This window comes from Apteryx rowi, unplaced genomic scaffold, assembly GCF_003343035.1.
Source record: "Apteryx rowi isolate R43461 unplaced genomic scaffold, aptRow1 scaffold_897, whole genome shotgun sequence".
Classification (NCBI taxonomy): Eukaryota; Metazoa; Chordata; class Aves; order Apterygiformes; family Apterygidae; genus Apteryx; species Apteryx rowi.
In genome coordinates this window covers 18582-32843 of record NW_020451201.1, presented here as the reverse complement: position 1 = coordinate 32843, position 14262 = coordinate 18582, and the positions used below count along the sequence as shown (strand labels likewise).

Below are 14262 nucleotides of genomic sequence, written 5' to 3'. Positions count from 1 at the left end.
TTTCACATTAGTCCAACTCTTAGGAGTCATAACAGTCTCTGATAGTAGAAGCTATTTTCAGAGCCACAGGTTTTTAGAAACTAGATACCAGGTCAAGGTCAGTCCTTTCTAAGTCTTTGGCAGATACAACCAAACACCTCTTAAAAATGAGTGTTCTGGTGCCCTGTCCTTGTAATTCTTGCATATCATAGCTTCTACTTGATTCTTTTCATGTTGCTTTTTAGTCCTGTTTTAATTGCTCAGGCAAGCAACAGCCATGACACTTTTTTTGGACATGTATGTGGGGAGGGTGTTGTAGTTGGGATTTTGGAAGCCTTTGAACCAGTGAGATATCTAATTTTCTAGATCCCAGCTTCTTAAAAATATCACACCTCAAAGGATCTTCACTTCATTGTCAAAACAACTCCTAACAGGCCTGATTGTATAGCAGAATCCACTTTCTTGGTGCTATAGAACAAAAGAGACACACAGAACTTTAAATCTGAAACAAGGGGTGATTCAYAGAAACAGAAGAGTACAAGCAAGTGTGATRTTGTTCAGTAGTCAAGCCTCAATATTAATCATTAGCAACTTTTTTTCTAAATTAGCAAAGGAGGTTTAAGATGGATTTCTCCCTCACTGAGAGAGAGGAATGTGTCAGGTTTTCCCAGCTCGGTGAAGCAGCTTAAAACAAACCTCTCTAGTTCGTAAAGATAACAAACAGTTAAGGAAAATTTGCAAATTGGGTTGCTTGGAGACAGCATCAGAAGGCCACGCAGCTTGTAGCCAGAGTAAGAGGCACGGATAATATGACAGCAACTGAGGAACACAAAGAGAGAGGTGACATGGATCAAAACGTAGGCTGGGAAAAGGATGTTTGTAGTGACTTCCTGAACAAATATGCACCTGATTTCACATTGGTCCTTTAATAAGTAGCACGCTACTAAGATGACCTCCTGATAGGTTGGCTGGACCTGTTGTTGAGGCCATTTATATTTTGAAGTCACTCATGTCTTGTTCAGACAAGACAGCGCTATCCACTCAGGTAAGAGGCTGTCCTTGCCAAAAGAAATCATGCAAAGTTGTTTTACTAGGTCTACAGCATCTTTCTGATTAGACYTTCTCATCTCATGTAGTTAATAGGGAAACTCAGGCATTTCTGTGATGCAACGTGTCATTTGAAATCATTTTTTCTTTTCCAGAGAGAAATTTCATAAACAACTTCTTAAATGCCTTTGAGTTTTTCTCCTGCACTACTGTTAACTGCTGTCAATACAAAAGACAGCAGACCCTTTGGTATTTGGCTTCCTGAGTGATACAGAAGCAGATAATCTACAAGCACCAGTGGAATGGATAGACAAAATCACACCACAGTGACTGAGTTTATTCTGTTGGGATTGACAGATCATCCAGCACTGCAGATTCCTCTCTTCATCGTGTTCCTCATGGTCTATATTGCTACTTTGATGGGAAACCTGGGAATGATCTTCTTGGTCAGAGCTGAAGCCCGTCTGCACACCCCCATGTACTTCTTCCTCAGCCATTTGTCCTTTGTTGACATTTGCTATTCATCATCCATTGTKCCTAAGATGTTAGTCAACTTTTTGTCTGAAACAAAAGTAATTTCCTTCTCTAGCTGTGCAGCACAGATGTTTCTTTTCCTCAATTTTGTTGTCACAGAGTCTTTCCTACTGGCTGTGATGGCTTATGACCGTTATGTAGCCATCYGTAATCCACTTCTTTACATGCTTGTTATGTCCAGAAAACTCTGTATTTGTTTGGTAGCTGGATCCTATATATGTGGTATCATATGTTCCCTGATACACACTTATTCTGCCTTTCAGCTATCCTTCTGTGGACCTGACACCATTAACCATTTTTTCTGTGATGTTTCTCCTGTGTTAGCTCTTGCCTGCTCTGACACATATATCAATGAAGTGCTGCTTGTCACCTTTGCTACGTTTGTGGAAACTAGCACAATCATAATCATTCTCATCTCTTATACTGTCGTTATCCTGGCTGTGCTGAGGATCCGCTCTAAAGAGGGAAAGTACAAAGCCTTCTCTACGTGTGCCTCCCATTTAATGGTCATCACTTTATTCCACGGGACCATCCTTTTTATGTATTGCCGATCCAGCCATCCCCATTCTACAGACACAGACAAAATGGCCTCTGTCTTTTACACAGTGGTGATCCCCATGCTGAACCCCCTCATTTACAGCCTCAGGAACACAGACGTGAAGGATTCTTTGGGAAGAGTCATGAGGAGAAAAAATTCTTCCCGATGACTGTTCATATTGCTAGGTTTTAGAGCACTCATAACACAAATACGAGGAAGAGAAGTATCCAGATCTCTGGAAATGCACCCTTATGACTCACAATGTCACAAACAAGGGTGAAGAACTTTCAGTTGCAAAGACATCCAATATATCTCTCACAGAGAACAATGGCAAATGAAAGGCAGAGGAAGGGTCCTGAATACAGTGAATTTTCTTTATGTTAAATATATGTATAAGACAGCGGCTGCTKGACTCTTCTGTAGAGTTGCCATGCCACCTTCCTTAATATAGAAATCAGCTGAGATAACAGCCCTTGCATAGCGAGGTTTCCAGCTACACCATACAGTTTTAATGTTAAAAGTCTTGCATTTAGATTGGAATTTGGTTRCCTAATCAAAACCATGTCAAAATTAGGCAGCCAGTCTAAATTGGTCACTTTACCTCTACTCTGCTTAACAGAGAGAGACAGACATCTGCAGTGGGTGATTCACTTCAGCCTTTGGTAAAACTCTTAAGATACACAGGGTGGAGAAAGCAGGGTGACTTGAATTTCAGACTGCGTCATCCCTAGCCACTTGAGTTGGCTTTAAAGAAATTAATGCAAAAAAGAGAAACAAAGTGTGTTTTGTTTTTTAAGGTAAAAGTTTGACTTATCACAGTTTCAAACAATCATCTAAGTTTCATGGGTWTTCCAAAAATGTATTGTTCATAGAATTGTGAAGCATCCTTGTTGCACAGCTGCATRAAAGCTGTTGCAAAGAAATCAAGTGTAGGTCATACAATTCAACCACTTTTGCAGCCAGTGAGACTGTTTTTATCACATCATAATGGAGGTCATAYATGTTTCTGTCTTGAAGAAGTGGTGATCCCCTGCTGGGTTTGGTTATACTTTATCTGACTTCAGGATCTCTGGGAGTCTTGATTTCTTTCATGCATGACAACGACTTATTTTCTTCTGGTAGCGGCAACATATGGGAAGAGCAATGAAATAAAATSCAAAGAAAAAAAGCAAAGATTAAAAGAATATAACTATCATTGAGATGCTTGTCTGTGTATCCATTTCTACACCCCCAATCTTCTATCGAACTATTCATTCATTTTCTTTCTCTCTGTGTATCTGCTTTATGTTTACAGGCAGTCCCCCTGTAAATATATGTCATTGTTTCAGTGCAATTACAGGTGCTTCCAGAGAGTGATTCAGGACCAGGGTATCTCCAAGGGACARCACATCACATCCATTCTCCTCAACTAGCAACAGAGGAGTCCAGGCTGACTAGGCTCCCAGATTAGGAAAGTATCATTTTTAAGCTAGTATCTGTTATCATTTCCCTRCTGCCCTCCTGCCTCATACATTTTAGGAGACCTGGAGTTTGACTGAGGTTTGAAGCAGAGCACAGTGGTTTCCAGCCTGTAGCCTGTGTTAACTGGGAGTTGCGAGAGGGTGGTTGCGGTGGATCCATCTGGTCCTCAAATATCTTAGTGGTTAACAAATAAATTCTAGGGATGTAGGCATTTTGAATAGCTGGGGAAGTCATTCCAGCTGGATCAACACCACCTTCTTACAAGCACTTAATAGGTTAGGCCCAGATCCGTACGCTCCTTTGACCATGCTTTAAGTGTATGATGTGTCTTATTTCTCATTTACAGTGTGTAAAGTTTGCTATCTTGGCTCAGCTGATGCTGGTAACAAGACAAGCTTGAAACGTGCAATATGTTGATAGATTTGAAATGTGAGTGATAATCAATTGTATAAACATGATGAGGTGCTGATGCTACTGTCGTATTGATGCTAACTTTGTGCCTCACACCACATTATCCTCCCTACTGTCTGCCCCCGGGTGTGCCTCTGCCTCTCCACTCGGATTCCCCAACCTGCCTCCTCACAATTATGGTGGAGAATCTTTTCCCCTCCTTCCCTCCCTCTGTCTGTAGGGTTAGTGCAAGTTTATGGGAGGGGGAGCCAGTGAGGGAGGAGATCATCCTGGATTAGTGGCTGTCATACACCAAAATAGAGGGTACCAATTTTAGCAGGGCTTCAGCTGGTGCGGCATTCACTGTGGAATGATGTCCCCCAGGGCATGTCCTGCAGAAAGGTTAGACCACTTGGAAAGTAGGAAGATGGGAGACTCACCCCATGCTCACTGGTCCATGCCTCAAAATCCCATTGACCATTATTCAAGACATTTGTTAATATGTCAATATTTGGCAATATCATAATATTTGTTCAAGTGCCTGCATTATCAAGGACTCAGATGGTTTGCAGCTCTTCCTGTGTCCACAGCCTTATTCTTAGGCTTGCAAAAGTAGTGTGGAAGTGTATTAGGAAGAARGGGAATGACCAGCTGTCAAGAACTGGAAATAGTTTACTTTGTTCACGGCAGCAAGAAAACCCTGTTCAACAGTAATTTAGAGTAGAGCAAGGACGAAAGCCACAGCCTTTCATGACACAGAATTCAAGCTCATCGTCACCCTTAAAGCCATTGAATCCATAATACATTTGCCCTTGGAAAACTCTCCTTTGGGTCTGGTCTTAAATGCTAGATTGGGGGCCTGAATCACTGAACTGGGACCCTCAAGCGTATGCTCCCCTTGAGGTTCAATGTGTTTCAGAGAGAAACATTCCAATATTGRCAATTAAACTCACATCCATCCACAGTGTGGAACAGGTAAATGCAGTTACAAAACCTCATCCAGGATTCATCCAAGCCTTCTCAGTCTCAGGCAATCATTTCTAAATCCCCTCCCAGAGGAGCTTGTTAAGACAATGTTCTCCAGGACATCTATTATCTCTGACTGATGAAATGCTGGAGAAACAGGAGTTATTTGGGGTGGAGGAAAAAAACAAACAAACCTCTGGCTACTGTTCCCCCTGGTGGCAATGAATCTTCACAACACCTGCAATTTTCTGGTTAGAATACAGTGAYAGGTGGGATGTGTGATTTCTGGCAGGAGCTGGCTCCTGCAGAGGAAGAAATATGGACGAGTTTTATTTTTCTCAATCATTTTTTGGTTTTCATTCTCTTTTTCTTTTCATTCTTAAAATCCTTTTCCCCACTGCCTCATGCCTAAGTGCAAATTCTCTAGGTGCAGCTTGTACTGGATAATGTGTTTTCTTTTTTCTTTGTTCTTAACAAACCACTGTGGGCATAAATTAGAAAGCCAATTAGACCTTGTTTCAAAACTTTTAATGGCAGAAATTGTGAAAGAAAAAATGAAGAGAGATGTGTGGTGGAGGGGCCTTAAAGAAGATAACAAGAAAAGATCAGTTTAACTCTGCAAAGGTCTCACAAATCAGTGACCTGGTTTCAAGGCTAGACCTATTCAAAAATTTATATTTCATCTTTGGTAGGCTTATTCACCTTATCCCCTTATCATCAAATGACAGCTTCACAGTTTATCCATTTAGATCTTGTGTTTCCATCTTTCCTAGGAGAAGCTTCACAGAAGCTGGATCTCAGGTGCCAGGCCCATAAATCATTGAGATCCTAAGTGCAAAATGTAGTGTTTGGGTTAGCCAAGAGGCTTGTCCAGACTATTTGAAACACTCTGGATAACAGAGCTGTTTTCACCTGCTTACCATGAAAATGTCAACCTATGGGTTAGTCCCAAGGACAAGAGCCACCATCCATTGAATAATTTGGATAAACTAGTACAAATTGTGTAGCTGATGACACACTGAGAAGTAAAGTGATGAGTATTTCTACTTCTCATTTCCCATGTGCCAGCACAAATGATCATTTATAGATAGAGTTTGTAAAGAAAAACTGTCAGGAGACAAGCACAGGTAGGCATATTTCTATGTCCAGGTGCATATTTCTGTAGGCAGTCTCACTGGTTGCAGTACGAATCCAAGCAGAACATGGGAGAAGAAGAATTGTTTATCCCAGCTCACTGTGTGGTGCTAAGCTCAGTGAGAAACCTTGTAGCATGGACAGGCAGTAGTTSGAAACATTCTGAGAAACTATGCAGCATTTTCTCTGATACAGACATCTATCTACTAAAACCAACACTGGAATGYCCCATATCCTTTCATACACTGAGCAGATGGCTGTAGCTTTGTATTAAAGCTAATTTGGKGTTAGAGAATGACAAGCAAACCAGTAGGATAAGTGTGTATGTCTACACACACAACATAATAATATATTGCATAATGTGTATAAACATGTAGTATAACATAAAGTTGTATTTTACAGTAGATATATAATGATCTAACTTGCCATTCATAGAACCCTAGAATAATTCTGGTCAAAAAGGACCTCTGGAGGTCTCTGGTCCAATCTCCTGCTCACAGCAGGTCTGACTTCATAGCAAAACCAGGTTGCTCAAGGCCTTGTCCAGTTAAGTTTTGACTGTTTCCAAGGWTGGAGATTCCACAACCTCTGAGAGCAAAATTCCCAGTTACTCCCAATTATGTGCATTCCTCTGTCAGTTCTTAATGAGGAGGGCATGCCTGTAGTGCACAGTTCAGCTGCTCTAGTGAGACTAACTGTAATGGGTGATTTATCAAGAGGCACTTTCACAGGCTTTTATATCCTGAAGTGAGCATCTGAAATAAGCCAGGTATCTTGAAGGTGAGCTTCTCCCCAGCAACTACATAAAGAATTTGAGTTGGCTATCTAAAATGGAGATGTAGGCATCTGAGATGATAGTCTAAAGTTAGGTGAGCTGAGTCCCATTTTGTGAAGCTATATTCAGTGCATTTGCAATTTTTCAGTGCCTACATTATTGTGTTTATTCTGTTCAATGCATAACTACAATTCTTTCTGCTGTTCTCTTCAGAGCATCCTTCACTTCCTTGTTCCTCAGGCTGTAGATGAGGGGGTTCAACATGGGGATCACCACTGTGTAGAAGACAGAGACCACTTTGTCGCTGTTCAGAGAGTAACTAGAGCTGGGACGCAAATACATGAAGATCGTTGTCCCATATAACATGCTCACAGCTGTCAGGTGGGAAGCACAGGTAGAGAAGGCTTTTTGTCTGCCTTCAGCTGAACGGATTCTCAGGATGGTAAAGAATATGAAAACATAAGAGACCAGGATGGTGGAGATGGTGCTGAGCTCAATAACACCAGCTAAGGAGAAGAGAATCATCTCATTGATGTAGGTGTTGGTACAGGACAGAGCAAGGAGGGGAGGAACATCACAGAAGAAGTGGTTGATAACATTGGAGTTGCAGAAGGGCAGCCTGATGATGAAGGTCATCTGTATGACAGAGTTTATGACACCCCCTAGGTATGACCCTACTACCAGCTGTATGCACCGTCCCCTAGTCATAACAGCTGAATAGAGAAGCGGGCTACAGATGGCCACATATCGRTCATAGGCCATTACAGCCAAGAGAAAGCATTCAGTTGTAACAAAGACAATGTAAAAGAAGGCTTGTCCTGTACAGCCAGCAAAGGAAATGGTTTTCGTCTCTGACAGGAAGTTCACCAAAGTCCTGGGAGCAACAACAGAAGAGAAGCAGATATCAACAACAGAGAGGCTACCGAGGAAAAAGTACATAGAAGTGTGAAGTCGGGAATCGCATCGGATGACTACAATTATCCCCRTGTTGCCCAAAAGGGTAATCATGTAGATGAACAGAAATACCACGAAGAGGACTGCCTTCATCTCCGGATCATCACTCAGGCCCTCAAGAATGAACTCTGCCACCGAGGTGTAATTCTCCTCTGCCATTCAGTGTCTCACGTCTATTGAGGAGGAAGAGAGCATTAAAACTTAAGACAATGGAAACCATGCCTTTTTCTTTCCCCCCTCTCTCTTTAAACCGAAATRGGATAACTTGTTTATTTACATCTTGCACCAACAGGGCACACTGATCACTCATTTCTAGGGCTTTAGAATGGGACTGACTGCACTTTGGCCATTGAGAAGTCAGCCGTCTAGTCTAAGCTAATCTTCCTTTATAGTTCAAGGAAGGAGACAGGCACCTTCTGAATGGAAAACATCCCAGCTTTCCTAAACACTTATCTCTGCATACAGGGAATCACTTCTGAAGGTGTCTCACTTCCCTGACTGTGGACAGAGCTTAGGGTAGGTTCATTTCCATCTCAGTATCTCATTTTGGTACCTGTAGTTTAATGGGATTGGACACAGACTGAATTATCAGCTCTGCCCTTGACCTCTTGCGATGAAGATTTTCTCCACATCTCTTTCCCTTTTACCCTTTTCAAACAGAGCATGATACAGTTCCCAGAAGAATACAGCTTTGATTTCAACAGGGGCTCCTGGTTGGTACTGTAATACTTCAGAGTAAGAGTAGAAATACTGTAGCTTTCCTTCATTAGTTTTGGAAACAACCCTGAGGTCATGAATTTTTGGGGAAGGAGGATGAGAGCGAGGGAGCACTACACTATCCTAAGACTCATTCAGAAAACAAGGAGTTTAATATTAGAGTCTCAGAACCTTTGCGGAGAGGAAGACAAAKTCTGGAAGGGAGACCATGACGGCAGTTTGGGTCTGAAGGCAAAAGAAGAGAAACTGATCATGACAACACACAGAAAGCTTAGGCATATTCCAGTTCTTCTGGCCTTCCCAATTCTCAAATCTCACTGAGAGCTTCAGGCTTCAGCTGTCACACTGCTAGCTTTTCTCTTCGCCTCTGCTGTCTACCCTGTTGCCCCTCACACCATCTAATTCCTGTAAGCTTCCCTGCCTTTCTCTTCACCTTGTTCCCCTCTCCGCCTTTCCACTCATAACTGTCCAACTGTGTTGTGCCTTTCCAGATGGCTCATCTCACCCTTGTGCACTTTACCCTTCTTCTGTCATTCCCTGTCCCTGAATCTCTCCTCCCAGCCATCCTTTTTAGCCTGCATTTAATCTTTCTGAAGCACTGTTTAAGCTGTAGCTGACTTATTTAGTTTTCAGTGGCCAAGTGTGATTGAAGAGGCTATACAATTAAGAGTTAAACACCACAAAATCTATCTCGACTTCCTTTTGACATTCAGAGCAAAGGCCTTACTCTTTGTATGAAGGTACCAGGTACAGAGAGTTCACATGGGCTTAATAAATAATAAWTAGGCCTTTCAATCAGTGCTCCAAGCTGTTATAGAGTTCAGTATGTCAGCAGAGCCCACCTTGTACTTGTTTATCACTTCCCTTTTCTCTGCTTTCAATAGGCCATAACAGGCAGCACTGAACTTCACAGTATGTGAATAAGATCAATTAATCACACCTTATATTTTCAGAAATGGAATGAAATATGAAATCTAATTTACAGAAGTGATTTATTTAAATGCCACTAGAGGTAGTTGTGAGTGTGTATTAATAGGAACTCTCTGTACTGTACTGACTAACTGAAGCAAAAGTGGAATGCACAGTGTTATCACTGGCCATCGGTGTCTGATGGAACATAAAGYGACACCCTGTGTTTTCCCCAGTGTGCTGGGATAGCAGTTTCCAAGTGTGAATTGCACCTAGTCTTCAGATGAAAACAAGGTACAGCTTCAGCCCCATACAGAGCTGCGGATGCAGTGAGAGGCAGCAAAAGCACTGTGACGAGATGGCACATCAGTTGGAGGTGTAAGGGAGGGAAATAGTCAAGGCAAAACAACCAACCTGTCCCTGAGGAGTCACTGTTCTAAGAGGTAATCTTCTAAATCAGTCCTGTGGAAGCTTTCATGGGCCAGAGGAAACTTTATTGTGGCATGGCACAATATCCTGATGGTCAAGACATTCCCAAGGACTTCTTCCATCCCATTCTTCAGTAGGCAGAACTCATCTCCCTGCAGCAGTTTCTGTCTCTCACTTTAGCTAAAATAGGAGTCARCACCACAGATGAGACCAGATTTGTGCTGAGCCTAATTCTAATTGCCTAGGAGTTAGGCACCTAGTTAAGCTGGTCATTCTGAAGGAAGTGTGAAACATGGGTTGAAGTTCCTGATAACAAGAAGGTTTAGAAGAAAACAATTCAATGTTTAATGGATTTAAGATTAGAATCAAAGCCTTACCTCATCAGATGAGTGCTATAATCAGAAGAATCACTGCAGAACTATTCTCTATCAAACAGATGTATGCACTTTGTTTTAAGTTGGCAGTGGTGGTGGTGCAGTTAATCTTTTTTTTTTTCCTGGTTTTTCTCCTCTCCTTTTCTCGCCAGTCTCACTAAACATACCATAAGCCCCATGATCCCTGATCCATGAGGACTTTCAGATTCACAGTACTGGAGTGCATCCCAAATCTGGTAGAAGGATTTCATCTTCTTTAACCAACTCAGAGGAGCAAATCTGTAGCTGGTGTAAATCAGAGCAGCCTCACTGAAAATAATACTGCTGCAATGATTTATACCAGATGAGGAGAGTCCCAGCAGAGCTCACTCTTCTGAGTTTCAGGGAATAGTCATACCTACCTGTGGATGAAGGTCACCTTATTTTACTGGCTGTAAAGTCTCTCCCTCTCATTATGGATAAAACTACAGGCTCAGTAATTCTGGGGGACGAGCCCTTTAAGCCATCCTCCCAGGTTCGCAATAACCAATAATGTCTCTCCTGCGCTCTCTAGAGCCTAATGCATGTTTTCATCAGGTGAGGCTCTGACAGCAATGTGTTGCCTTTATAGGTGTATGTCTGCAGGTCTTTGTGGGCAACAGGCCTCCTGCTTGGGGGAATGATGTCATAACGAGTGAGTGTTTGTCATGTCTTTGGCTACATTTCAGTTTTCTACGAGGAGAAGTGAATCTTGATTGTATACTGCTGGCTCTTGAGTGAGAATCTATATGAGGTAATAACCTTTTAAGCTACCAATAAAGGCTTAGTGATGTAGGTAGGATGATGCCAAATTCTGGCCTACAGCAAAATTATTATCACACATATTGATAACCTGTTTGCATCATTGGCAACCTCAAGAGCGAGAAAAGGTAGAGATCCAAAATAATATCAATTAGCCTCCACAAGTTCCCCCTGGAAATCAAGGGAGAGATGGGAAGGTGCATCCGGAAGGCAACTGACTCTGCATATCTTCAACACATATTTAAGCAGCTTAGGCTGTAGTAATCAGCTAGACACCTAACACAGATGGCTGGAATTACAGGAGATGAATACTGACCCGAAGTGTCGGACAATGAATGAGCCTGAAGTGCATTCATACTCCTGATAACTATCAGTAGAACAATGAGGTCTCTAGGGGATCCACCTGTTGGAACACGATTGAGAGTGATAGTCCATTAAACCTTTTCTCTATGTTCCAGAGATTTCCAGGAATATCTGAGCTGTCTTTCCCTCCCCCACCCCCCTGCTTTTATGGACAGCAGGATCATTCTCCTGCTCCATCTCTATTGAAAGATCCAGAACCATCCTATCACATCATGATGTATTTTTAAAAGAGATGGTGTGAATTCAAGTCTTCCTGCAAAAAGACTCATTTTCTGCTTAGAAATGTTGATAGCATATTCATGATAATTTCCGTGTATTTGCCTCTGTTCAGCACCCTCAACAAACATGAATTTCTTTCAGTGTCTGARACATCTTCAGGAATTTACAACTTAAACAATTTTCCCTTCAAGTAATAGAACCCCATGCTTTCAGATTAAACCGAAAAGATGGATAGAGTCACTATACAAATAGAGATTCATATTTGGATTCCTAACATCCATAGGTGGGATTTTCCTCATGTGTCAGTTGTCAACAGCATTAAGGGCATACGCGAGACAACTGCCTAGGCTCTCTTTACAGTCAGTAAAAATGTAGCTGTTGGTTCAGCTGTTCAGACATAGGTGTCTAGGACCTTTTGAGATCCTTTGTACATCTCTGCTGTTCTTCAGCTGCTGGCCCGAAAGGGCACAAGTCTTCCTATGTCTTGTGTCATGTCTGTCAGCCTTATATGGATGTCCTATGACATCTCAAATGGAATTAAGTGTGTCAGTACATTCAGTAGAGCTCAGAGAGTTTCACCTCATCCAAAGGAGACACCCACATTTGGCCACACAAATGGACTAGCTCTCCATCAATGTTATTGAGAGTCCAGAGAATTGGCTGAGAGGTCGACACATGGGATGGTTATCAGTGGGGACCTACACATGAGCCATAGATGTCCTGGCTTCTCTTCTAGTCCTTGCAGTTCAAGGCTGTGATTCCATTGCCCGAATGTAGGTATGGATCTGATGGAAATGACACAGCAATTGTGGGAAACCCATGACCTACTGGAGGAGCAGCTGGAGACCAGATGGGATACTCTCGGGTATCTGCAATGGCACTAGAGACCAGAATCAACTCAGTTGGTGGTAGCTAGAGAGCTAATCAACTCACCCAGAGTATATGCCTGTGCTTGGTTAGATGGATCTCTGCTCACTGCCTTGCCAGATCTCCCTTGTCTGTAATGGGAGTTGAAAAGTCTGTCTGATGAACAACTGATCAGTGCCCAAAGCCTCAGAGCCCAAACACAGGCCTTGGGGCAGATTAAGCAAACAATCTTTCCCCATACTCCCTTCTTTTCTTTCAAAAAGACCAGTACTCTTCTCTAGCTCTTCCCACAGCCACATTCCTAAAAACTTGTGTAAATCAGTGACCYCAAATACTGACACCACATATATATRTATGTATACATATATATGATGCGAATAGCCATGCTGACCTAGACATTGGTGTTTTTGCTGAGCRATAGGTGGTGCTGCAAATAGCAAAGCTGTAACAGAGTGGTTTCTATTGGTCATGCTTGAAGACCCGTTTTGGAATTTCGTAGGTGATAATAGTTTCACCATTATTTTGAATCTTTGTTCCCTTTGTATTACCTACACCTCTGTAAATTCAACATTTTTTATTCTCCTCCCCTAGACAAAATAACTCAAAATGCTCCCTATTTGAAAAYATAAAAGATACATCCTAGTTTTGCATAAAAGATGCTCTTCTTTTGCTTCTTACAAAAGAAGGAATGATAGATAAGGAAGAGCAATTTATTTAGCATGTAGAGAATGGTTATGTGTATAGTTATTGGGTGATTATGTATAAATTTTTGAAATGCTTATCATGAAATTCTTTATCTACTTTGTATCAGTTACACAGCTGTGTTGCTGTATGTAAGTGTATTTTTGGCCTGTTAACTTCTGCCTTAAAATGGAGGTACAAATGGACAGGAGGAGTCRCAACAGGTGTCTTGAAAACAGTTCGCACTAAAAGGGAATGTATCCCTATGTCTGACAAACATCCAGTGACATGACATGTAGGCTGGGTGGGTTTCAGCAAGCCTAAATTAAGGTGTCTTCAAGTTAAATATGTCAGGCTGAGATAATCATGCTATGTTTTTTGTATTGTGAGAACTGAGCCTTTATGCAAGAAAGCTAAGCCTTAGAATTCATCTGAGCGATTTTGTTACCAAAGGCCCCAGACAAGAAAGAGTCTCAAAGGCAGGGGGGGWTGAGGGAACTGTTACCAGCTCGGACAAGAAGGAGTCTCAACAGGAGCCTCAGACAAACATACCCAAGGACACAGGTGCAGCTGGGACTGATACATCCTGAGAAAGTACAGATAAACCAGCAGAAGCCAGTTGGAGCCAAGATTAGAACCAAGACAGCTTTTCTCAAACAAGGAAGCAGGCCAAGTTGAGACCATGTATGGAAAAGCAGAGCAAAGTTCATGGCAAGACGCTGAGTGACACCTCTTCTGACACCACTAGGGACCACCCGAGACCACCAGAGACCCCCACAGAAGACCCCCAGAGACTCAGACCGCATGTGTAATGATTATGTAAATGTAGTAATTAGTTCTAGGAAATAGAATGAATATGTATAATAATTCCTGGAAATTTAATGCATATGTATATGATAGAGCAATATAAACTTTAGATGATGYGACACAGGGTGTGCACGTTGGGTGGAGCTATCCCCCGTGTACCCAGCACTGTAATAAAGAGAATGCTTGCTTCTTAATGCTACATTGGTGTTAGGGAGTTTTTCTCCCGATTTTGGTGACAATTTCATGTGTCTGTTTTAAGATGAGAAGAATCATGCARTTCTCCTCCTGTTGTGGAGGGAGACAAAGTGATCAGATGTAGATGTTTAGCTTTTAAACTT

General features: G+C 42.0%; 2 protein-coding genes across 3 annotated transcripts; one reads left to right on the top strand and one right to left on the bottom strand.

The window, feature by feature from the left end:
- The first annotated feature begins 1328 nt into the window (after positions 1–1328).
- On the top strand, positions 1329–7773 carry LOC112978028 (olfactory receptor 1019-like). 2 transcript variants are annotated; one of them, XM_026091057.1, is made up of 2 exons: positions 1329–2237; positions 7741–7773. In XM_026091057.1, the coding sequence occupies exons 1-2, from the start codon at positions 1329–1331 to the stop codon at positions 7771–7773; spliced, it is 942 nt and encodes a 313-aa protein (XP_025946842.1). The 2 variants fall into 2 exon arrangements, with proteins under 2 accessions (XP_025946842.1, XP_025946844.1); XM_026091059.1 differs by lacking the exon at positions 7741–7773 and having other exon boundaries at positions 1329–2267.
- LOC112978029 (olfactory receptor 1009-like) lies at positions 6999–7955 on the bottom strand. The gene has a single exon (XM_026091060.1). The coding sequence runs from the start codon at positions 7935–7937 to the stop codon at positions 6999–7001; it is 939 nt and encodes a 312-aa protein (XP_025946845.1). The 5' UTR covers positions 7938–7955.
- Positions 7956–14262: the final 6307 nt, after the last annotated feature.